General features: G+C 35.5%; 3 protein-coding genes across 3 annotated transcripts in view; 2 read left to right on the forward strand and 1 right to left on the reverse strand.

The window, feature by feature from the left end:
* Nucleotides 1–18,019, forward strand: part of LOC134747595 (hormone-sensitive lipase) — a 49,277-nt gene extending 31,258 nt beyond the window's left edge. The window contains exons 13-16 of the mRNA XM_063682190.1: nt 11,361–11,456; nt 13,268–13,412; nt 14,597–14,722; nt 14,953–18,019. Coding sequence (XP_063538260.1) covers nt 11,361–11,456; nt 13,268–13,412; nt 14,597–14,722; nt 14,953–15,045 — 460 coding nt within the window. The 3' untranslated portion in view covers nt 15,046–18,019. The remainder of the gene's footprint in view (nt 1–11,360; nt 11,457–13,267; nt 13,413–14,596; nt 14,723–14,952) is intronic.
* The window catches only part of LOC134747590 (small ribosomal subunit protein eS19A), a 469,695-nt gene that overhangs the window by 427,684 nt on the left and 15,207 nt on the right, over nt 1–26,804 (forward strand). The gene's annotated exons all lie outside the window — the stretch shown is intronic.
* On the reverse strand, nt 22,089–26,550 carry LOC134747589 (probable N-acetyltransferase san). The gene is made up of 3 exons (XM_063682181.1): nt 26,428–26,550; nt 25,962–26,285; nt 22,089–25,505 (listed from the first exon to the last, which is right to left on the reverse strand). The coding sequence occupies exons 1-3, from the start codon at nt 26,433–26,435 to the stop codon at nt 25,307–25,309; spliced, it is 531 nt and encodes a 176-aa protein (XP_063538251.1). The 5' UTR covers nt 26,436–26,550; the 3' UTR covers nt 22,089–25,306.

The following is a 26,804-nucleotide window of genomic DNA, read 5'->3' on the forward strand; positions in this document are numbered from 1 at the left end:
GGGGTCGTCCACGACGCGGTACGCCACCTGAACCATACATATAGTTGGTCAAACCAAATTGTCAGTAAATAAGAACGAAAAAACTTCATCCTTTTCTTTTGGGTAGTACTACTGTAAGACAAAGATAGTATGATTCTCTCTGTCTAATATGTTTGAAATGAGACAGTCCTTTGACAAAGTATATTTTAACAACTAAACTTGGTTATAAGGAATATTACGCAAAACTAAAACTCAGCGTAGAGCGCGTCACTAGCACAATCACAGGGCATACCGCGAAACAAGAAAATCGAAAGTTCGGTTTCTGCCTCTCTATCACTTGCCTATTCGATCGATAGAGAGGCCTAGATAACGAAATTTAGATTTTCGCGTTTCGCGGTAGGCCACCAGTTAAAAACAAAACAGTGAATGTGTTAAATGCCGTTTAGGAATAAAAAAAACTCCAACAAAAGGTATTTACCGTAGTATCCCAGTTGGTCGCGGAAATATTTCCACCGCCTTTTCTTCTGTGAATAAGCACTTCGTTTTCGCGGATAGCGCCTTCGGCTTTCTTTTGCTGCACTGAGACGAATCTGGTTAAAAAAACAGTTAACGATATAAGTAACTAAATAATTGAACCAATTAAATTGAGGAACATTAATCTTAAATAATAAATAAATATTTGGGGACAATCCACTGATTTAAACTTTCACAATTTTTACTCATTATTATTCACAACGACGGGACTTAAAACTAAATAACAACTAAATTTAAAACTTATTTTACGCGATTAAGTCCCGTCGTTGTGAATAATAATTTGGGGACAATCTTACACAGATCGACCTAACCCCAAACTAAGCAAAGCTTGTACTATAGGCACTAGGCGACGATATACATACTTAAATAGATAAATATATACTTATATACATAGAAAACACCTATGACTCAGGAACAAATATCCATGTTCATCACACAAATAAACGCCCTTACCGGGATTCGAACCCGGGACCATCAGCTCCCAGGCAGCATCTTAGCTGTAATTAGATAGAGTAGGACCACGTCAAGTTTCCTGCTAAGTACTACGTCAAGTATGACACCTCTATGGGATATGTATGTATTGTTACCATCAAGTTAGTGCAAAGTTAGCGTGGTCAGAGTCTAAATTCTCAATTGGGAAGAAATTCCTGTTATGACTTGTACTCAGTTTGTGTGTAGGTACTCACTTGTGATCTTGCAACAGGTCTTTGACGTTGTACAACGATATGAGCGAGGTTGGTGCGGCCGGTATAATGATTATGGGAGTGCGTGAGGACTCTGACCTCACTGGCGTTCCTATCAACAATACATACTTGTTAGAGTTATGTCCAAGGTAAATCTGCAACGATTTCATTATTATTTACAACGACGGGACTTAATCGCGTAAAATAAGTATTAAACCCACCTCCGACGTCCGACTTATTTTACGCGATTAAGTCCCGTCGTTGTAAATAATAATGAGTAAAAATCGTGAAAGTTTAAATCAGTGTTTTGCAACGATTTCGACAGTACACGCAGTGCAAGTGTCAATACGTCACAATTTCATAGAAGTTTGACGTACAAAATAACGCACTGCGTGCGCTATCAAAATCGTTGCAGACTTACCTTGGTCTAACTCTTAGATTTTTGAATTCGTATAGTTTTTATTCCTCAACATTCTATACACTACACATCGTGCTACGAAAAGCACACTAACAGTTAGAGTTTCTTTCGCAAATAGTTCGCGAATAAATAAAAAAATAAATAAATAAATATTATAGGGACATTCTTACACAAATTGGCTAAGTCCCACGGTAAGCTCAAGAAGGCTTGTGTTGTGGGTACTCAGACAACGATATATATAATACTTAAGGGGCCCACTGACTATCAGTCCGCCGGACGATATCGGCCTGTCAGTTAGAACTAAAATTTGACAGTTCCGAACAACTGACAGGCCGATATCGTCCGGCGGACTGATAGTCAGTGGGCCCCTTTATACAAATACTTAAATACATAGAAAACATCCATGACTCAGGAACAAATATCTGCATGTGGTCATCACACAAATAAATGACCTTACCGGGATTCGAACCCAGGACCATCGGCTTCACAGGCAGGGTCACTACCCACTAGGCCAGACCGGTCGTCGAATGGCGCATTTGAGCGCCAAATTACATATTACAGTTTGAAGTGATACGTCCGCGTATGCGTGATAGGTCTACTATAGCGTAACTAACATATCATGTTAAAACAGTAGAGGCGCAAGATAAAATATAATAACATAGTTAAAAATACTTACGTGGTACCGGTAAAAGCCGACTAGAAACCTTTGAGGTGTTTGCGAAGGTATTCTGCCCTTCAACTACAGACTTCAACATCATGCCTTGATAGGTACCCATTGTCTCGATTTTGAAACCCTCCATTTCTGGAAACAAGAAAAACATTAATAAACAAACCGCATTACAAAGTGTAGAATTAAAGAAAATGGCGTAGGAATAGATTTTACTTGATACATTTAGGAATTTGTCTCACGAAAATTCACATCGTACCACGCTAAACGCGATCGTCGATTTTAGTGCCAGTTTTTAGGGTTCCGTACCCAAAGGGTAAAAACGGAACCCTATTACTAAAACTCCGCTGTCCGTCTGTCTGTCACCGGGCTGTATCTCATGAACCGTGATAGCTAGACAGTTGAAATTTTCACAGATGATGTATTTCTGTTGCCGCTATAACAACAATTGTTGTTATAGCGTAGTTATGTTTAGTACGGAACCCTCGGTGCGCGAGTCGGACTCGCACTTGGCCGGTTTTTTTTTATACAAATACAATCCAAAGGACTTACCATTCTTCGTAATAAATTTCTCCTGATCATATCGACTGTATGGCTGTGGTCTCCGCATCGATTTAACCACTTCACACGTTTCGTAGCTTTCTTGTTTCGGTTGGAAAAGACTCATAATAACCCCGTAAAATGTCTGTAAATAATACAAATTATAAAGTATCTCTAAAATCACATATGTTAACAATGTAAACGTAAGTTTTTACGCGATTAAATCCCGCGTTAGTTTAAAATTATGAGTGAAAATCGTATTAGTTTAAATCAATATTATGTGATTTGCGTTAATGAGCCCTGTTCAAATAGAAGGATTAGCCTAATCTAGTTAAACAGCAATTTCTTATAAATTTATTACCCGGAAATGCTAAACTGGATGATTTCAATTAGCTAAATGATTTCAATTAGTCTACTTAATGTACTCATGTCAAGTTCTTATGTCGTCATATTGTATCTCTTTTTGTATTAGTTTGTGTGTGTAATTTTTTTTTTCGCCATATTTTATGTCTCTTTCTTTAATGTTGCTTTCTTTTTGTCTGTAACCTTCCGTGATTCTCACCTGATGGTCTCATCGGAAGATCAGCGCTGGAAGTCGCCAGCAGCATGCTGAGATGGGGCCATTTCGTGACACTTTATTTTCACTATGTTCTTTAAATGTATGTCTATTGTCTGTGTGTTTACGAATAAAAAATATTCTATTCTATTCTATTCTTAAATAGTAATTAAGCAAAGAAATTGTTATTATTAAAAATAATTAACTTTTAATGGATAGATGATTAGTAGCTTTTAATGGATCAATTACAAATAAGGATATTACATTTAAAACTACACTTAGATTAGGTACAGTCGAAGGCAAAAATATCGATCCAGACAAATGGCCCAAAAATATGTGAACACGACTTTACTGTCTATTAAGGTTTTTTTTAAATCTTTATTAGTTTATTAGAAAAAGGGTTTTTTCACAAATGAAAATGTCACCCTTATTGTAACATAGCAAGACAAATCAACTCTTATTATCTACGCTTAATACCTAGGTTAACAATTTCATATATTTTCATCGCCTTTTTTGATTGCGGGTTGGCCAAAATGAAAAAAAAAAAAGAAAATGAAGTTAGTTAGTCTATTAAGGTGTAAGAGCGTACACATATTTTTGAAACTTGGGAATGTATATATATTTATGCCCTTGACTGTACAGTAGGCGAGAATTACAGACCTATTATATAATTTCGTCAAGTAGTAAAACACTTACTTTTGCATTACTTTGTAGTACAGTAGTTCTGGTCCTACATTAGATAAGGTGATTCATATCATGATCTAGAATCGCTTTGAAATCTAAACCATTATTGTCAGAGTATTTGTTTCTTTTAATTGTGGGACTGTTATTGGCTAAACGTGCTTGATTCACCTCAGATCTGAAATTAAACCATGTTATTAGTTAGACATTATACATATCCATATACAATTATACACCCTAGACCAAGAACAATTAGACCGCCACGACTATTTTGTAATACGCAATAGTAAACTATATTAGAATTTATGAATGTTCATTTTTACAAGCTTTTATTTAACTTGCAATGTACGTATGTAAATGCAACTATAATTATGTTTGTACCGGTCAAATCTTGCAGGTTAATTTTGACTCGCTTCCCAGTTTTCGATTAAGCTGAAAATTTGCACACATGTAAGTTGGGTGGCAATGCAATATTATGGTACCATCGAGCTGATCTGATAATGGAGACAGGAGGTTGGAACTGTGATAAATCAGCGCAACCTAATTGTGATTCTGGTAGTTAGAATTGTTTCGATGAGTATTAGTTGCCTGTAGAAAGAAAAAGTACAGTCAGCAATAAAAGCTTGTATCAAAAATTAAATTTTTGACAAAAACTTATACCTTTGTCGTCTCTGGACGACTGTATATGATTAAACAAATAACTTACTCAATATTTCCCATTGTCACATCTTCCTCAGTGACTTCAAGTCGAGTAGCCAGTCGCAATCGAATCTCCTGCACTTGGGCGTCTTCAATACGTGGCTTTTTTGACACTGATCTGATGAAATCATTATCATGGGTACGCTTAACCTACAACAAAAAACTCCTACTTTATAAAGTCGGTTAGTAAATAGTAACCATTTAAGAGCTTTACACTATTACTTAAAAAAATCGTACATTAAACTACAATTATCCCTAGTGAGAGACATAGACATGTAGTAACAGTATATATAGCCGGTCAAACAATTTTGTCACTAGAAAAAGGCGCGAAATCCAAATTATCTATGGGACGATAAACCTTTGCGCCTACATTTTTTAAAATTGCCGCTTTTTTTACTGACGAAAATGGCTTGACAGACTATAGTTATAGGACGATGTTTTCTCAGCTTAGTGACGACTATTTACTACAGTGTTAGAATAAATGTTTAATTAATAAATACCCGAGTTGGAATTTCCAGGAGGGCACTGTTATCAATTGAAGCGCAAGTCGAAATTTCTCCAGTTAAGTAAGCTAGTAGTTGTTTACGATCTGGACGACGCACAGCGGGGATATTTTCAGCCTAATAGCACAAATAATGGACTAGTTTACTATAGCGAAATAATTATCAAATATACACGTAAAAATCTCAAACATCATTCTAGAAGAATAAGCACCAAATCGACACGAGTGGAAAAAGAGGGAGTAGGTCTTGGCAGTTGTCACAGTAGTGGACAGGGGGCTCTTAATATAATAATAATCTTTTTACACATTTTGTGATTTTAAGTCACTAAAAACTCATATTAAAAGAGGCGGATGCATTACAACTTGTAAAAATCGTTTTGACGTTACATAGTAAAGTAGTTTAGTATAATAAACATGTAACTGACTTACCGCTGCCAGTCTGACATACACGGCATGAACAAGGTGTATGTTTTTGATAAAATATAGAAGACTTTCCAATGTATAATATTCTTTGATACCCTTTCTGGGGTCCATGCTGGGTCTAAACAGAAAAATAAAAATCAATTATCAATCTTATGTATTTAATAAAACACATCCTTAATAGGGTATTCTCCTACTAGTCAAATCAGTTACTTTTTAGAACTGCCAAAACGATTTGCTAATATGTAATTTATATGAAACATCAACATCATACATCGACGTCACAGTACTTTTTATACTTAAATCCGATTGATTAAATATAAATTGTGTTTAAAAGTAACTGCTATCTATGTTTTTCTAATAATTATCTGGAACTTTATTTCATGCATGGTGTGAAATAATTTATTTTAAACACAGTGTTGTGAATATTATAAATGTAATTACAATTGTATGCTTACCTCCACATAAGGTAGTTAGTTTTAACATTCTTCGACCAAAAAAACTCCCCAAAAATTATTAAATTCTGGCGTTCCACTATTTCTTTTTTACTGGTAATGTATTGCCGGAGCATACTAAGCGGGTCTGGCATAATACCCATAGTAATATTATTTAACTGTCCTGAAATGAAAATTAGTAAAATGTAAATTATTATCAGTGATCGACAAAGTCGGTGCCACACGGGGTTAATGACCTCAATCAAAGGCGTTCTTCAAAAAAGGAGTGTACAGGTTTTTAAAGGGTCGGCAACGCGCATGTAATATCTGGTGTTGCAGGCGTCCATAGGCTACGGTGACTGCTTACCATCAGGCGGGCCGTATGCTTGTTTGCCACCATCGTGGTATTAAAAAAAATCATTATGCTAATACGGATATGCCGCGGGAATCCCGGGATTTGTGTTGTAGGTAGTAATTCCTACTATTACTAATTTTTAATTTTAATAAGTTAATGGAATAAAATTATATTACAGTATTTACAGTATAATAATGAACAGCGGTGAAGGTTTTACAATAAACTCACAACGTGCGAACTTAATGGTCTGAGGAATTAGGAACGTAAATAAACATATTTTCCACTAGAAATGGGTTCTGAACCAGATCCTTATCATTCAACTAGAAAAGAATGGCATTAACTAATACATTGACACTGTTTTCCTTCTCTTTCGCGCTAGTTTCAACTAAACTATGCCCTCGTTGCACGACGCAAACAATAGAAAATCCAACAGTGACCTTCGACAAGCCAGGTAAAGGGTTATTTATCACTTTTAGATAGGTATATTTTAAACAACACTATATTTAATATTGTCTTCGGTTACCGCGATAGTTATTCATAAAATAAAACTATGAAAACGGATTATATCGCGTATATTGAATTTATAATACATCCCGACGTTTCGAACCCTTTACAGCACTATATTTAACACGGGTGCAAAAAATAAGAGTTATGACTTATAATGTGTACTGGAAATTTAAACAATACTCGTTTAAAGTGTATCAAAATGTTTAGTGAATAATGATACAATTTATGCGTTTATTCAATGTTTAAAAGGCTATTTATAAATAAATTAAACTCAATATTCTAATACTCAAATTACTTTTTCGAACAAGATCGCGGCATTTGAGTCATGTCCATATTAAGATTTCTACTAGGAATCCCGCGGTGTGACACCGACTTTGCCGATCACTAATTATTATGCTTCTTTTCTATGCACTTTTGAAAAAAAAGGAAAACAGATCTAGTATGTATTTGTATGTGTATTTTTGTGTTTATGTTAAAGGAAGTATATAATAGTACTGAGAAACAAAAATCAGTAAGTCTTGGATCCAATAGTAAGGTATCCCATGTGTGAATAATATTTTTTTATAAATACCTATGTTTTATCTATACATGTAACGTCAATAAACAAGTTAAGAGTTACGAGAGAAATTTCTGTAAATGAATCTGGCTCTATTACATGACATAAAAATATGAAATAATAACTAGTGGCACTGAGCTGTAGACCTCACCTACCCCCTTGGCTCCACCATTTTAAAAAAACAGACCAAGTGCGAGTTGGACTCGCGCACGAAGGGTTCCGTACCATCACGCAAAAAACGGCAAAAATCATCACGTTCGTTGTATGGGAGCCCCACTTTATTTTAAGTAATTGTTGTTATAGCGACAACAGAAATACATCATCTGTGAAAACTCAACTGTCTATCAGACAGATAGACACACAGACGGACAACGGAGTCTTAGTAAACGGAGACCTTCGCATTCGCATTCAGTTCGGTAAAATATATATTCTTGATGTATATGTATAAACGTACCTTATAGAAGAAGCAGTATTATTTTTTTATAAGTAAACTATTTTATTCGGCACAAATAATTACAAAATTTGGCATTCACTATTCACCGTAAACTGAAACTTTATTTTTAATTATCTAACAACCCCCGGACCGGATGCATTCACTGCGATGTTATACGTAACAGAGCTCGAATGCAAGTGGCGAAATTTGGCACGGGTCAAGCCTTTTATGTCCACCCGGCAAGGGTTAGATGGGGATATTGATAAAGGGAAGGATTACCTTTTGAGTGTTGTATTAACAATTAAATAAATTGTTTGTTTACATTATTAAAATAAATGTTTTCTAATGTTTAAGTAGTTGCTGAAACAAAATCGCCCCAAGTTTTCAAATCAATGTTGACACATGGTCATTTTAACATTTTCATTATGCTAATCAACAGAGACCGGAATTATTGTGGCATTTTTGAACTGTCATAGGGAGTTCTCATTTATCGGGAGTCCCGATACACATATGTATATCGATACAACGTAGAACACAAAATATTAAAAAAATATAATAAAGTATGGACACGAAAAAATCTGGTCGTGCATGATATGGTAAATCTTTTAAATGAATGAGGATTTTCAAGCAGCACTTTTTTTAATGATTTGTGAATATCCAACTACATACATAATAAAAATACAATCATAATATGTGACGTTCTCAATCAAACGGTACCACATTGTAGCTTGCCATAAGGATGCTCTGACAGGTTATTTGTATAAAGATACAAGCAAATTTCGTCATTATGGTAAGGGACAAAGTGGTACCTTTCGATTGAGAAGGCCACATATAACGTTAAGTTGTTTGTGTACTTGTCGGTACTTATTGTCTGTTGTCAATAAGGTGCTATTTCCATATACAACACTATCTTTTGGTTGAAAACGTCACATTTAAAGCTCTTTATGAAACCTTTTGACCGGCAAGACTATTTTAACACGTAATTTAAACTTTATTAGAATGTATTAAGGTTCATTTATACTTAACCTTTGTCGGCTATAGCCGACTGTGGCGGTCAATACTATGTATTTATGCTTAGATATTGATCAGTGCACCTATTTATTTATTTTCTTGCTTATTTCAACATGTTTTTAACTTTTTCTTGTAACCACCATTTACGCGCCATTTTTAACAGCAGCATATGAAAGATTTTATTTAAGGGATTAGTGGTTACCTTAGATAAGGCAGAGATAAGTCGCCTTCGGTAATGATCCAATCGTGTTAATTTTCTAAAATCAAACGTGTTATTTTGATATTATATAAATCATGTAAGCTTATTTCGTTTCGGGAATAGGATAAACTAGCGACTACTTGAGTTATATAGCACAGAGGGGGTTTAAGGCATTGTGTTTTATTTCATTTAAAGTATGTACTATTTATTTGTATAACAATGTTACGTTGTGTTTGAAAATTGCATTACAATTCAATGACAACAACAGAAAATGGATTAGAGCATATCAGCAATTAAATTTTATAAATAAAATAAAGTATTCGTAACTAAAAACATACTTACATACTTACTTCGCTAGCTCAGCGACCCGAAGTGGATCTTGGCCTCCGATACTAGATTTCGCCATTCGTTCCTGTCCTGTGCGATCCGACGCCATTCAGCCGCTTGGATGTCACACAGGTCGTTCTGGACCTCATCGATCCATCGGTACCTAGGCCTTCCGACCGGACGTCTCCTAGTTGGTCGCCCCAGATAAGCTCTCTTGGCCGCACGATCCTCTCCCACCCTATCCACATAGCCGAGACAGCGAAGCCGATCAACCTTGCTTTCGCCGATAATGTTGGGCTCGCTCACCAGTTCTTCCACCTCCAAGTTCCTCCTCACTCTCCAAGAGCCATCCTCACGTCTTTTAGGGCCTAAGATCCTTCTAAAGATCTTCCTCTCTGCCACCAAGAGCTCGTTTTCCTCCTTCAGGGTCAACGTCCAAGCTTCGCATCCATATACCAAGATCGGTCTTAACTAAAAACATAAAATATCAAAATTAAGTTATAATTTACAACCAGAGAACATTTAAATTTTTAATTGTGGGTGCCCTGAAAACCAGTGTCGTGTCTAATCGGCTGATTCTGAGCGGGTTCCTATTTGGTTTGGTGTAATTGTGATTAATTACCTCGCTGTCATTGTGATTAATGTATATTTTTTTATACCAATTAAATCTTTTTCTATTCTATTTCTATGATGTCAATCTGTAAATATGTAGTACCTAAGGCATCTGAGTTCGGTCTCGGATAATGGTACTGCTACGATAAAATTTAAAAACACGAACTAATTTCTTAGTAACATCATGGTAATTGTTTTGCTGCTCGCCGCTCTTAATAAATCTTGATAAATATTACAATAGCTTAGTTTTCGAGCTTATTCCTTATCGGAAATATGACAATGTGCCGAGACAACTGAATTACCGCTATTGGAATTACAATAGGATTCAAAATGGATTTAAAGAATAATAGTTAGGTACCTTAGATAAGGCAAAAATGACTCTGCCTACCGTAGTGATACATAAACGCGTGTTAATTTATTTGTGTTGTTTTTCGGTAGTTGTATTTATAATAGTAAAAATCTGTAATTTATAAATTTATTTTATTAGTCAAATAAGTAACACAGCATTACAGTAAAACCAAGGCACTGAATGTTTCCCAACTAAAGATTGGTGGCCAATAAGGAGTAGGTATCGCCTGGATGCGATTAGAAATTGCCATTGACTGACATGCCAGTATGGTACCATTTGCCTGAAAACTTCAAATAAAAAGCTTTTAGGTACTATTCTTGGATAAAAATATATTTGAATAGTAGCGTTTGCCCGCGACTTCGTCTGCGTGGACCGTGGACTTAGTAACCGCAACTAGAGTAAGAATAGCGCCTGGAAAAATTCTTATAGCAATCTAAATTTGAGCATATTATGCACACAAATTAGCAGGCACTTCGTTAATTATCTCAATTCCACCCCGCTTTTTACTTTCTTAAGGGATGATTTTCGGGATAAAAACTATCCTATGTCCTTCTCAGGGACTCAACCTATCTTTATGCCAAATTTCATCTAAATCGGTTCAGCGGTTTAAGCGTAAAGAGGGAACACACAGACAGAAAGACAGACAGACAGACTTTCGCATTTATAATATTAGTATAAATCTACACTTTTGCTACATATAGGAATTTTTTACTGTAATTTATATCAACATCTTAATTCTGCAGGTTAAAGTTTTTTACTGATTAAATCATGAAAGCATGGCTCGATTTCACTGTTTTTCTACGAGTATTAGGTAACTGTAAAAAGACCTCTTTGTATCTTTTTAGATATGTTACTGTGTTACTTTTACTTTTTAATATAATTAAATTATTACTTTCAGGATCAGCGAAGCTGCAACGGGTATAATGGGTGCCATGTCGTCTCGGCTAGCGTACATCACAGGCTCTAACAACATCTCCAGGACAACACAGGAAGAGTGAGTCATTACATTTGTTGCATTTACATTAATACACACGGCCAACGTGTTCACTTCTCGTCAACACGTCATATCAGCATGTGTCATGCCATCAAAAACAAAATGAAACCAAGCTCAAAATCTCGAAAAACAAGCTGTTTTATAAATTTCGGCTCAACAAATGTCTTAATCAAAAGGTACCACTTTGTCGCTTACCATAATGACGAAATTTGCCTATATCTTTATAAAAATAACCTGTCAGAACATCCTTATGGAAATCGACAATGTGGTACCTTTTCATTAAGAACGTCACAAATATCGATGTCTATGCTATGTGACAGGCATTTATTTATTTACTAGCTTTTGCCCGCGACTTCGTCTGTGTGGACTTAGTAACCGCAGCTAGAGTAAGAATAGCGCCTAGAAAAAATCTCATAGCAATCTAAATTTGAGCATATTATGCACACAAATTAGCAGGCACTTCGTTAACTATCCTATGTACTTCTCAGGGACTCAACCTATCTCTATGCCAAATTTAATCTAAATCGATTCAGCGGTTTTAAGCGTGAAGAGGGAACACACAGACAGAAAGAAAGACAGACAGACTTTCGCATTTATAATATTAGTATGGATTTCATCTAAATCGATTTAGCGGTTTAAGCGTGAAGAGGGAACACACAGACAGTCAGACAGACTTTCGCATTTATAATATTAGTATGGATTTCGGGTTTGGTGAAACTTGTTAAACTTGTTAATTTTCGAAGAATTTGGCTAAGGCTTAATAAACACACTAAAATTGTTTAGTTTCACGAAGGTGCAATGAAATAATTAAATGAGAATAGTTTTTAACTTTATAAACATTAGGGTTATAGAGAGGGGTGTTCGCCTTTGTGATATACAATAATATAATTAAGTAGTTACTTCTACTGCTCAGTAAACATAAGTTCCGCAGAACTCATTGCCAGTATTCGAATCATGAATCATGACCAGAGCCCGGAATTCTCGTAGCATTTTTGAGCTGTCATAGGGACTTCTCGTTTATCGACTTCCGATTATACATATGTATATCGATAAATACAGAATACAATATGTAAAATATGATTACGAGTAGAAGTAAACAACATGCAGTCTTATCGCGAATGAGCGATCTCTTCGAGATAACCTTTGGATACCAACTTTTAGGAAATTATAAATAGAAATTTAAATAATAATATTTTATCGTTTTTTATAAATTATAAGACTGCATTAGAGTTTTGAATGATTCACGGTTAGTTTCACTAGACTTATATTGACCGGGATATAGACCGTGATTACCTTTTGTATTATTTGTGAGCTCCCGATATTTCGACGCAGTTACATGCATCATGTTCACGGGTGACTGAAGATAGCGGGTCACCCGTGAACATGATGCATGTAACTGCGTCGAAATATCGGGAGCTCACAAATAATACAAAAGGTAATCACGGTCTATATCCCGGTCAATATAAGTCTAGTATAAGACTGCATGTTGTTTACTTCTACTCGTAATCATATTTTACATATTGTATTCTGTATTTATCTATTCCCAGTCCACTATAACTTGGATTTTTTTATGTCGAGAGTGAATAGACATCTTTTAGGTAAGCATGATCCACCCTAGACTGCATCGGCACTTACCATCAGGTGAGATTGCGGTCAAATTTTTGCCTTTTTGTAATAAAATAAAATACATATGTATAATCAGAAGTCGTTAAATGAGAAGTCCCTATGACAGCTCAAAAATGCTACGAGAATTCCGGGCTCTGATCATGACGTATACTTACTTATCAATCTTATCATAATAACATTTTTAGGTTAGCAGTGCGTTCGAACCTAGACGCCCTAATCGCCCGCAGTCCTTCCGACGAGTTCATATTCTCTGTGCCTCGTGACCCTCTCCTGTCTCCGTACTGGGCCGACGACAAGTTGCTCAGCAGGTTCCCGCCCTGCAGGATATTGGTTTGTACTTAATCCTTGAGGCTTATTGTTATTGTAATAACAGGTTATGAATTTGATCTGGATTTATTATGGAGCCGTCAATGTCGGTTAGTAATTAGAATTCAAGGGCCTGACACTCTTTGATAGAGAAAGATAGTCTTATTGCGATTCCTAGAAGAGGAAAGAGAAAATAGTGCCATGATTTGTCCTTGTTTGTCACCGACCGGGTGGCATCATAGGCATGACGCCACCCGGTCGGGTGGCATCATAGGTAGGAGGCGATGGCGAAATACCGAAATTTATAAGTGAAAAACGAAAAATCCTATGCTGCCCAAATTTTATATGATTATTTTTTCTCTTACCCCCGGTCGCTCGGTGGCGCGTCTATAACTACTTGTATATACTATATCTCTGTTAGAATTACTCCTTGAGGTTTATTCTGATTAAAATAACAGGTTATAAATTTGATCTGAGTGCAGCACTAGCCTTTTTAGTAAACCATAGAGTAACTTATACATACTGTACCTTCAACAGGTTTTTGAGAAGTTTTCAGAGATAATAAAATATGACATTGATGCATCAAAACCATGGAGACTGTATAAAGGAGCCAAATCTCTATGTATGAAAAGTGTCCATCAAAAAACAGTAATTAGGCGGCGCCACCATACACCGAAATACTACCAAATCAACCTACGTAATTTGGTCGGGTTATTTGTTGCCTTATATGGTTCATGTTATACTCATGTCCCAGAGCCTAACTAGCGCCTCCGGAGAGATTAGGAACTATTATTTAAAGCTTAACGCGGTCACTTTTACAACAATTCTGCCATAAGTTGGCATCCTTTCTATACCATCCATACCAGGCGGTTTGTTTACAGAGGACCAACCGGGAAACACGAATCCGAAATTTCACTAGCTGCCTCTTTATCGCTCGAATATGCAATAGTGACAGATAACGAAATTTCGATTTTCTTGTTTCGCGATAGACCCTCAGATTGTGGTAGTGGCCTAGTGGCGCCCCCAGAGTTTCGCGTAATATTCCTTATTCCATAGTAGCAAAATCGCTTTGACAGTTCGAAAAAGAAACTGATTTAACTAGTAGTTAAATAAGTGGTGATGGTGGTGGTGGTGGTGGTTAGTAGTATTGAGGGTAGTTAAATACCCTCAATATTATAAAAATCTCAAAATTCCTTATAATATTTCAGACGGTGCATTTGGACCCGTGTCTGGACGACTGTGTGATGTTCGCCAAGAAGCTGAAGCGGCTCGGCAACGTGGTCGGCATCGACGTGCTCGAGGGGTTGCCACATGGCTTCCTTAACTTTGCTTTAGTAAGTTCTTAGTACAATGGCCTTCTCATATATCGTAGAAAAAAAAGTAATAGAAGTATGAAGTGGCAGTTTATGGCCTTCACTAAATTAAAAGCTACTTTGTTTCACTCCCTGGAGTGAGGAAAGTCGCACTTTCCTCACTCCAGGGAGTGACGAAAGTAGGCTTGTTCGAGCTGCTGAGGTGAAAATAATATAGTTAGTTTATTTCAACTCCATTATTTTTCCTACAGATGGCCAAAGAAGCGAACGAGGGTTCCAAGCTCTGCGTGGAACGGATAAAGCAACTGTTAGACGTGGAGAGCGCGCCGCCCGACCGCCGCTGATGACGCTGCTGCGGCACCTGCCTCGACACGGTGTAGTGCCAGCTTAAAACATCATTTACTACAAGTAGATGGATTTAAAGACGAGATTACCACACATTGGTGCTCGCATACTAATTTAATTGAAAGACGCGAGCGCTTATTTAAAGTTGCGTCCACTTTTTACGAGCTGTTTCCGGTTTGTAACTTGTACTCTATATAGGTAAAATTGAGTCCTGTACTCGTGTAAATAAATAAATAAATGTCGGATGCAATGCAATCGAATGTTTAAAAAACTAAATGCCGAAATATCATGACATAGATATTTCAGTGCTATTTTGAAAAGTACTAAAAAAGCGCTGGTGGCCTAGCGGTAAGAGCGTGCGACTTTCAATCCGGAGGTCGCGGATACAAACCCTGGCTCGTACCAGTTTTTCGGAACTTATGTACGAAATATCATTTGATATTTACCAGTTGTTTATCGGTGTAGGAAAACACCGTGAGGAAACCGGACTAATCCCAATAAAGCCTAGTTTCCCCTCTGGGTTGGAAGGTCAGGTGGCAGTCGCTTTCGTAAAAACGTGTCTACGTCAATTCTTGGGATTAGTTGTCAAGCGGACCCCAGCCCAGGCTCCCATGAGACGTCGGAAATGTCGGGATAACGCGAGGAAGAAGTATTTTGGAAAGTACTGGTGCTTTAGCCTTGTCATAGACAAGGATATAAAGAGACGTGCAAAGTAGAGCAATACATTGTAAGCCTAGTTTTGGCGGCTGAACTGTATGGCGCTGCATATCATCGTGTATTTTGCGGTATACGTTTGACAATGAAGTAAGTAATAGCAAAAGCGAAATTACTTTACTTGGTACATCTTATTCCTTTGCCTATGGCGTTGCAGAATGGCATACTCGGAATTGTTATTATTGATCAATTTGTAAATTGAATGGTCGTGTTCCGAACAGATGTAGTACTAATATTTACACTTGTTTTATTAAATAATGCGTAAAAAAAGGAATTATAGTCGAAACTGTACCTTCTTATCTTACGTATTTATAATAAGGTTTACGATTGGTAAACTTACTGTGTTGAATAAATGGTACTTTGAGCGACATGTAAATTAAATCGTGCCTGTTGGATGTATTTCTATAAATTATATAAATTGCACATCAAAATCATGCCAAATGACCCTTACTTTTGAACCTTTTTATCGACGTCAGTTAAATTTTTTGTCAGTCGCCCATCGAAACTATATTGTTTGTAAATATATTGTTGTTAAAACACTCGCTTAACCCTTTGTAAAGCAAAATTGAACCCTATCACTTTGAAATAAAGTTCAAAATCAGGTGGGAAATATATTCCCTCTGCCTTATAAAGGCTTAAAGTTTGTTTATTGCATTTCCACACATTCAAAGTGCTTTAAAATATGTGTAAAATAATTAAATCACAACTAATTGTAAGTATTCGTCTATAACTGTTGGGTGAATTTGTAAATATCAATTGTAAAATACTTTTTATCAAACCCTGCACAGTATTAAGGCTCATTTAGACAGTGCAAGAACATTGTGGTATTTAATCGAACGGTTAAATAGATTGTCCCCACGAATTTAAATAGAAATTTTACGCTTATCACCGAGCAAGCCAGGTTATAGTAAACTAGAGAAAACAGTCCGACTGTGGCTCAGGATGGAATTCCATCTGTCCAATATCTTATTGTATTTGCGTCTCACATTTTGCTTAATGACAGAGTGAGACGCAATGCAAATTGGACAGATGCAATACCACCCTCACTCGCACTAGTTACAACAAGGGCCTGACACTCTTTGATAGAGAAAGTCTTATTGCGATTCCTATAAGAGGAAAGAGAAAATAGTGCCATGCTTTGTCTTTATCGCCGACCGGGCATTTTTTCATGGTCGGGTTATAGCATCAAAACAAGGTGGCGATGGCGAAATACCGAAATTTATAAGAGTGAAAGAGAAAAAGGATTATGCTGCCATATATGAAACTGTCAATACATGAATATGTCTTTAACTACTTTAACTCTTTAACTACTATGTCTATGATTTAAGGTTATGTTGGCATTATTGTCTAATGACGTTACACTTTTTGGCCGTAGGTATTTCGGAATGCAAACATAACTCGCATGCAAGTTCTCGCATTGGCTATCGGAGCCTTTAAGCGAGGTTTAGACTAGCAAGAATTTGCATGCAATTTACGTAACATTGCTGACTACTAAGGTAAACTGCATTCAAAAGTTTGATCAGATACCGCAATGTAATGAAAATTGCATGCAAGTTCTTGCTAGTCTAAACCTCGCTTTAGATTTAACTAAGCAGTGATTTTAAACGCCTTAAGGATTTGGCAACTCTTTTACAATGAATATTCTAATCTGTTTTCTTTTAATATTTTGTCAAATGTAATATTTAAGTCTCCGGTACTGTGTTAGAAGATACATGTAATGTCGTGATGTTATTAACCTTTTCACTGCACATGATGCGATATAGCGTCAATGCGCTATGCCGGGTCTTCTCCATATGCGGTTTTGTAACGGGTTATCTTCAAATATGTAGGATTTCTCAAGGGACTATATCTATAATGTAGTTTCATTGTTTTCCGAAATGCCGAATCATATTCGAATACTTTAACCTTTCAAGCCCTATGGCGTAGCGACCCGAATCATTGTGCATTGCAGTGAAAAATGTTTTTAAAACTTATCGTCTGAAGTTTTATTGGATTGTTACAATATTTTGTAAGTGTATGTACCTTTTCGTTTCTATGGATTCTGGATTTGAATATGTATGTGTAGTTGGTAAAGTAAACGTAAACCTTGAAATGCTCAATATTTTTGATAGTTTTCTCGAACAAAATTAAGATGAAACAAACAATTTCAATGATGAAACTGATGTAAGAAATATAACTGAACAAATATGGTGCTTATACTGTTTAACCCTTTAATGCATATATTTGTCCTAAAGATATGTTTAAAGCTTGCCAAATGCACTTGCTAAACTTTAGACTATCAACTGTTTACAAAATTGCCGCCATTATGCCAAATAAGCACTTGTGGCTTGTTTAAATTTCCGGCAATCATATCCAAAGACAATTGATTTGTTCTATTTTTTTTTGTTGTGTTGACTATATAGGTTACGCCATGCTTTTAAGGGTTAAATGATCTTCAATTACTTGGTCAGTGCCTTACTGATCTCAAGATGAAATTATATTAGGGTAAACTAAATACATACTACCTAATAAAGATATCTTGCTGTTGAACAAAACACTCAGTGTTACTAGAAAGTACATGTAATCAAGGACTATGATTATTTTATGAAAATAATATTGAGAGCCCATATTGATCAAACATATCGATTGAAAAGTAAATTAATAATCTGTTAATCCAGATTTACTTCCTTTGCCTTAGAATCTCGGCTAGCGTCCTTGTTGTTATAAATACGAAATCCGTGGATTCGGGGTCTGATCTGGGAAACATAATATCGCTTCCTTGAACTTTGTGTGGGAATTGAAAAGAGCATTTTTAGGGTTCCGTACCCAAAGGGTAAAAACGGGACTCTATATAATATTATACTCCTCTGTCTGTCACCAGGCTGTATCTCATGAACCGTAGCTAGACAGTTGAAATTTTCAGCAGTATTTCTGTTGCCGCTATAACAACAAATACTAAAAAGTACGGAACCCTCGGTGGGCGAATCCGACTCGCACTTGTTATGTTTATTCTGAGTATTCTGACTAGAACGACTATACGTAGTGGAAATAAGTAATATTTACTTTACATTTATTATTTTGGTACTGTGTCTCAGCACTCAAATCTGTTCTGGCACAGACTGATAGTGTGCACAATGCGCGCTGTAATCAAAACTCGGGCAGTGGGCAACTATAATAGTTATCTATACCTTTTTACCGCCACGACTATTTCGTATAACACACGATAATACACTTTATAGGAATGTATTAAGGTTCATTTTATTTGTTTATTGTCAAACATTATCATAAGTGCTTGCTTATTGCGTTATTTGTAAATAATTACTTTAAGTTAGCTATTTATAAGTTGTCTTATAAGCGAAATTTCTGTAATTTCTTAGACAATAAATTTCTTTAAACCGATATGTCGGCTGCCGACTGTGGCGGTCAAAGGGTAGATCAAGTTTTAAAAGAAAACTTCGTGCGTTCTAGGTGCTCAAAGGGTTGTTTTATTTATCAAATTCTAATTGGGAGTTGTGTTATGTACCTACCTAACTACAATTTTGTGTTATTTTTTATACTAATATTTTACCTAAATCTTCGCATGATTTCAATAGCGTAAGTTACTGATAAGTTATTTAACTTTGTCATAAGTACGTATACGGTACTTTAATTATTGTTCGTTGTTAAAATTAATTGCTTTAAATGTCATATTTACTGTTTGGTGAAAATATTGAAATGTCAATGCAATATTTAACAATATCTGTGATAGTGAATAGCTGCTTTGAAAGCATTATTGTCAGTATTCTATGCACGAATATAATAAGAAAACACAATAACTGTATTATATTTGTTTACAGTACATATGGTGCTACTTTACCGCACTAGTGCGATAATTATAATTATAGCACATTACGTGACTATGTCGAAAATTTAAATGGCCATATGTACCGTTTTACAATAGGTTCATGTGCGAATAGGTAATTCGCAACTCGTGTCAATTTAAAACACTCCCTTCGGTCGTGTTTTAATGTATCGCCACTCGTTGCGAATTTCCTATTTTTCGCACTTGTATCGTAATGTACTATTACGTATGAGATTGTAAAAAACTATTTAACGATATTTTTGTAGAATAAAATGACTAAACGATATTGTTGACTTCAGAAATTCATTGTATCGAAATGAACCCAATATTTAAAATTTTAAACAAACACCGGCCTTAACAAGGAAATGAGACGAATGACGAGATAAAATAATTGAAATAGATTATGACCAAGCTGTTAAGTCCAAAGTAGAAAACTAGTCACTGATATCAAATCATACGATGTCTTATGCTAACAACAATAAACTCAAAAGTATTTCGAATATAAATTAACGCTAATTATATTTGTTTTATTATGTTCCCCATCCGTATATTTACCCTAAGTAAATCGCAAGTCAGACCGGAGTACTGTTGTCACCTTTGGGCAGGAGCACCTGGATACTAGCTTGGGCCCTTCGACTCAGTCCAAAGGCGCGCTGTACGAATCAAAACGATCCCAAACTCACAAGCGGCATTGAACCTTTTAGGTCTAAAGAGAGACTTTGCCTCCTTGTGTGTGTTCTACTGCTTGTTGTACAATGGACTGTGCTCAGAAGAAATGTTCACCGCACCGCTCGCCGTCGGCAGGGTTTCACTACCATGCATGTACATTTTCGAGGCAGCAGTTTTTGTAAAAAAAATACCCAGATCTTTTTAAAAAGGCCATAGATGTTTACCATAGAAATACAAGATATCCTACCAAACTTGTATTAGACTTCGTTCCGTACAGTTCACTTTTTATGAAAAATAGCTATTATTTATGTATGAAAATGTTTAATGCCCTTCCTAAAAATATCAAACCCCTGCCTCTAAATCCATTCAAATCCCAACTATATACTTGGCTCAAAAAACAGGTGTTTTACTCTTTAAATGAGTTCCTCCAAATAATAAATAGAAATTATAGTTTTAAGTAAACAATGTAATAGATTAAGACAGCTTTAAGATAACATTTGCATGCTTAACCAGCAAAATATGTCACTGTACGGGAAAACCTTTCCAATATCGCCTTGTTGTACCATATTTTAAGCAAATAAAAGAATTTTATTTATTTATTCAATCCTCACCCTAGAACCTAAACGGTCGCGCACTATACGTTTACCCTCTTAAACGCGTAAATTAATAAATTTCCTCACTCAAAAAATGAGTGTACAGGTTTTTAGAGGGTCGGCAACGCGCATCTAACACCTCTGGAGCTGCAGGAGTTTGATATTAGGTTACGGTGACTGCTTACCATCAGACGGGCCGTATGCTTGTTTGCCACCGACGTGGTATAAAAAAGTAGCCCATTCCTCGTGAATATACCTTACTTAATTGTTACTTTTTAATACATAAAAAACCGGCCAATTGCAAGTCGGGCTCGCGCACGAAGGGGTTCCGTACCATTACGCAAAAAAAACACGTTTGTTGTATGGGAGCCCCACTTAAATATTTATTTTATTCAGTTTTTAGTATTTGTTGCTATAGCGGCAACAGAAGTACATCTGTGAAATTTTCAACTGTCTAGTTATCACGGTTCGTGAGATACAGCCTGGTGACAGACAGACAGCGGAGTCTTAGTAATTTGGTAAAAGGGTCCCGTTTTTACCCTTTGGGTACGGAACCCTATTACTAAGACTCCATTGTCCGTACAGACGGACGGATTGGACGTATTAGGGTAGCACTAGGCTGTATCTCAAGAACCCTGATAGCTAGACGATTGAAATTTTCACAGATTAGATTTTATTTCTGTTGCCGCTATAACAACAAATACTAAAATCAGAATAAAATAAATATTTAAGTGGGGCTCCCACACAACGTGATTTTTTTGCGTAATGGTACGGAACTCTTCGTGCGTGAGTCCGACTCGCACTTGGCCGGGTTTTTTTTTATAAAACATAAACTAACTAATTGAGGCTTGTAATGTTTTATGAATAAGTGGGATGGTCATTCACAAAGGGACTTATAAGGCGGCTCACTTTGGGCCGGTAATGTGCAATGGAGAGCGATGCTCGGAATTTATCTGCGTGATAGAATCACAAATCAGGATACTCCTAGAAGAACCCAGGTGACTGACATTGTTGACATTTACAGTACATTGACATATGTACTGTAAAACGTTGTACGATACACGTGCGAATAGGTAATTCGCACTTGTATCGTAAATAACTATTATGCAATTAGTGAGTTTTGGGGCCCGTTGTATTACAAGCTACAAGCTTTTGATAAACGGGCCCTTGGTTGTCATCTGACGACATGTACTTCACCTATACATAGGAACAATTGGTAGTTATTGCAATAAATAAAAGCCCAAAGATATGTTAATCAGGTTTATTACACTAATCCTAAGGTAGTAGTGAACATGATATCCAACAAATAGGTTACAGAACAGACATTCATAGGTAAATTGACTTTTTGGTAAACATGTCTAACCAGAATAAAATAATTTACAGACACTAAAAATTTTATCACGTTTAAAATCAGTAATGTTTAACATAGAAAAAATTTAAAATAAAAATCAACAAGGGATTAAAATTAATGAACATCAAATTCCTATGCTGTGCAAGTAAAAACTAAAAAAAAAAAATCTTTAAATAAGATCGTGTTTTATTACTTTAAGTAATGTAATATATAAGGTATGTTCCCGGTACAAATGCATTAAGATAAAACAATATTGCGAGGTAAATCCTGATACTTGATTAAAGGGACACTGTTGGGTACCAAATTGGAAACTCCTTATACCATAAACTTACTTAAATTTTAAGTATTTCGAAATGTACACTTGTATGCCATCAGTTTAGTTAACAGAATGCCTAGAGCCAAGAATAACCTATATTTTACACATTCAAATGATGAAAACTTAATTACAACTGCAAAGATTTTAATAATAATAGACAGGCGCCAATGTTTGATATAACATAATATTGACTTTAAGCAACAGTATTTATTATTTGTATCATAAAAGTTATGTCAGTACTTTGCAATGATGTGATATAATATCAAACGTTAAGGGCCGGTTTCACCAAACCGTCAGTCACCGTTAGCGTTCACTAAATTTTATTGTATGGGAAATTGCATAGTTCGGTGCTCAGTGATGTAAAATTATGAAAAATAAAGTTATATCAAACATTCCACCTTCACAACTATTAACTCTAAATTGCAAACATTAGATCAACAACATGCTTGAACTTATCATTAATGTGTTCTGTACAATATATGACATTGATATTAGAGAAGTATTCAGTCATATCTATTGTTTTATGGCCTCAAATTCCACAACCACATTCTTAAGTCCATCTATTACATATATTGCAACCAACTGCGTAACTTTGCCATGAAACTGTTACATATTCGAATATTACATGATATCATGATAGGTCAATTCAAAAGAGGCCATGAAAGGCATTTGCAACCTTTGACAGACAACCAGACTTACTTACTTTTCTTACTTAGTTTCTTACATAAAATACCTGAAAATTTAGAGGGGTCAAAAAACCCTATTGAGTAATAAGTTAATACCATTATTAAATTGTACACAATGCTAAAATAAGGTTTCTTTAACTGGCTATGTAGTAAGCATTTTTTTTATATATTGCCAGTAAGAAATTTAATATTATGCTAAAACTTAAGTCCTATAATCAGTAAAATTGAACTAGCCTTTTTCATGTTAACAATATTAAAAGATTATTTATTTATCAAAATGTATGTAGGTATGTATTTCCTTATGCTTTAAAACATTAATAAATTAGCTTATTTTTTTGTACACTTACACAAATACGCAAGAAATAAACTACACACACAGAGAAAGAAAATTACTTCATTTATGTATTTCATTGTAATATATGTAGTTTGGAAAAAAAAAGATATCTAACAACAGATCATATTTGTTAATGAACAAGTGAAACACACGAGTGACGAATTACCTTTTCGCACGTGTATTGTACAACGTTTTACAGTACATATGGCCCTTTAAATTTTCCACATACGCACGTATAGTGCTAGTTACCGCACTCGGGCGGTAAATTGGCACCATATGTACTGTAAAGTAAATTACATACCTAGGGCAACAATTACATGTGATCTGAGGCTTTCTTATTTACCCGCCGAGGTGTGTATACTGTTTTTCTGTGCGACAGAGCCAGAAAGCAGCAAGTTCGTTTAGCGCGGAAGGCTGAAGGTTGACGCTTTTAAATAAATAAATAAATAAAATAAAAATATTTTTTCACCACACCAGCTGGTAAAAGGCTCTCTTGCTTGTTCAAAAACTGATGAGAATGTTGCATTATATACATGTGGGGCAAAGTAATCAAATGCAAATTTTGAGTTGTTTCCTTATGTTGACTTTAAATGATGATTTTGAATGATAAATATTTAATAACATTCATTTTGCTTTGATTTTGTATGATATTTTACAGTTAGTATTTTCCTTGTGTTAATGTGGTGAAAAATTTTTGTGTTTCGCTCGGTGGCAAAATTTGTTTAACCCTCGTGCCTTGAAACCCTCGCAACGCTTAAGATTCCATTTCGGAATCTTTCGCTTGCTCGGATATCAATATTAGCATGAGAGGTTAAACAACAACTTTGCCCAATTGTAAAACAAATAGCTATTGAAGGCTAGTTTAAAATTTTCCGATTTACACCTGTCTTGTTGGTTTCACACACAGGCAAAGTTACATTTGTAGGCCTCTGGCTTAACATTAATTTATGACTGTATGTATACTTAGTGAGTGACTTGTGTTTTATACAATTGTTGTTATCACTTGGCTTAACAATTATGGCCAGTTAACCTTTCTATGATGATTTCTTGCTGTGTCAGGTAGCAAATACTTCTGACAGTCAAATTATTATTAGATGTCACTATATAACTTTCAAATTACCAAGCACCATGGATGTATGTAAAGGGAGGTAGATATGGCACCCGGCGCTCGATCGTGAGCCATCAAATATAGGTTCCGGAACCTATATCGAGTAAGTCGTACGGCTGACGCCAATGTGCCAAGATTGTCACAAACATCTACTAAATATTGCCTGCATTTTAGTTTTGTCAACTATGAACGTCACGCGTCTATTATTAATAAAAGGTCATTGCCAAGCAATGTACAATTATCACAGGAATAGAATACTTGTCCAGAAAATTTGAGTACAATACTAATTTGAATTATAAATAAATACATAAAATAAAATTATGTGCTTTGGCAATAGGCTAGTTAAGAGCAGATAATCCTATACAGCATTTGTGTGAAACAATGTTGAATGATTTTATTTTGAAAGACATCGTGACACAACAGCAATTGTACGGCATAGTTTAACATGGAGAAATTAGAGGCATTATAGATTAGTATGAAAATTACCCATGTTGTTTTAATTAGTATAGCTGCAGTTTTCGACTGCCACAAAATAAGAGATGAGAAAAAGACAAATAAATATGCAACATCTAGTAATAATTCAACTGTCAGAAGCCTGTCATAGAACTATTTTCATCATACAATGCAAATTTCAGAGCTTTTTGTACATATCGAGTTTCACATTCTAGCTCAGTCATGCCCGTTTGTTTTGGCATGTGGCACAGTACCATTGGACATGGGAGCGTTCTGGGGTTGTCTAATGGTCTTCTGTAACACATGTGCGTCTGCCGGCTCTATCCTCTTGTAGTAGAGTTCTTTCGTCTCCACAATTTCAAAGCCAAACTTCTTATAGAAATCTATTGCACCCTCATTGTTGACTTGGACATGTCTGAAAAAATAAGTAAGATCTTTAGCTATCAAAAAAGTCTAGATGTATTAAAGAGTCATGAAATTATAAACAAATTTCAAGCTAATTTGAAGAATCTGTGAAATTGCTGAAGTAATAATGTTAAAGTACCACAAGAACCTTTGAAGCCTGACATTTTCCTGATATCTAAATCTAACAGGGGACAGAAATCATCAAGATATTTACTGAATGAAACATAGCATTACAATATTATTGATTTCTCACTATAAATAAAATGGATCAATATATGTTGGTTAAGGTTATGTAGGTGTAGCACTAATCTCTATAATACATACAAACATAACCTTCAATTATGCTATCAGACATATTTTTAGTTGCTTCAGACATAGCATAGTATGCTTCCTTCCGCATCAATATGAATAGGTTAACTACTTGTTTTTTGTAAATGCAAGATTAGCTTGAATTTATTGTACTTACAAGAAAATGCTGTCAAAATTGCCCTCCTGTTCAACATATTTGAGCACATGCTCCACCATGAGAGTCCCAATGCCCAATCTTCTGTATGGGTACAGGCACCCTAGCGTCATTATGTACAATCTCCGGGAGTTCTCCGACGTATCTATCCTACAGCAAACTGCGCCCACCACAATATCATTGTAGTAAACTAGCTTGGCCAATTCACCTGCCTCCAATACATCCTTGTAGAACTTATCGTTGTATGACACGGGGAAAACAACTGTGTTTAGCTTTTTTAGTTGTTTTATATTGTGAGGCGTCACATCGCCTAGTTCTATTTTAGCTCTGAAAAGGCAAAGGTAATCTTTTATAGCAAATATGAGGGATAGAAGTCAGACATACCTATTCCAAACCAAAATCTCTTATCTATAGGATGAGAAAGATATACGATGGAGTAAACATGTTCACATTTTGATAGCACATTTACCTAGTCATTTTTATAACTATTCTATAATATACACTAAAAATTTAAAAACTAATCTAACACAGTTATATCACACGGAGATCACTCCCGCCATCTACTACTCGCCGTCCTCTCCGAACAATCGTGTTACTGACTGAAGAGTTTTTTAGACCCTTAAAGCCAAACGTGATAGGCAAAGAATATAGTATTTTTTTCTATGCAACTTATTTATTTAATGATAGATTTTAATGATTTTTTTCAACTAAAGCATAAAATTAAAAATATTAGAATTGCACTTATTGCAATGTATTTGTAAAAAAAAATTACATTGAGATATTGAGATTAATAAAAAAATAAAGAACACGTTGTATTTTAAGCGTTCCGTAAATACGCCTTTGATT

This window comes from Cydia strobilella, chromosome 15 (assembly GCF_947568885.1).
Source record: "Cydia strobilella chromosome 15, ilCydStro3.1, whole genome shotgun sequence".
Lineage (NCBI taxonomy): Eukaryota > Metazoa > Arthropoda > Insecta > Lepidoptera > Tortricidae > Cydia > Cydia strobilella.

Bases quoted from the DNA above. Each gene is read 5' to 3' on its own strand.
- LOC134747589 (XM_063682181.1), bottom strand. The intron at 25,506-25,961 runs GTAAGTACAATA...TTATTTTTTCAG, and splicing joins AATTTTGACAGCATTTTCTT to ACATGTCCAAGTCAACAATG.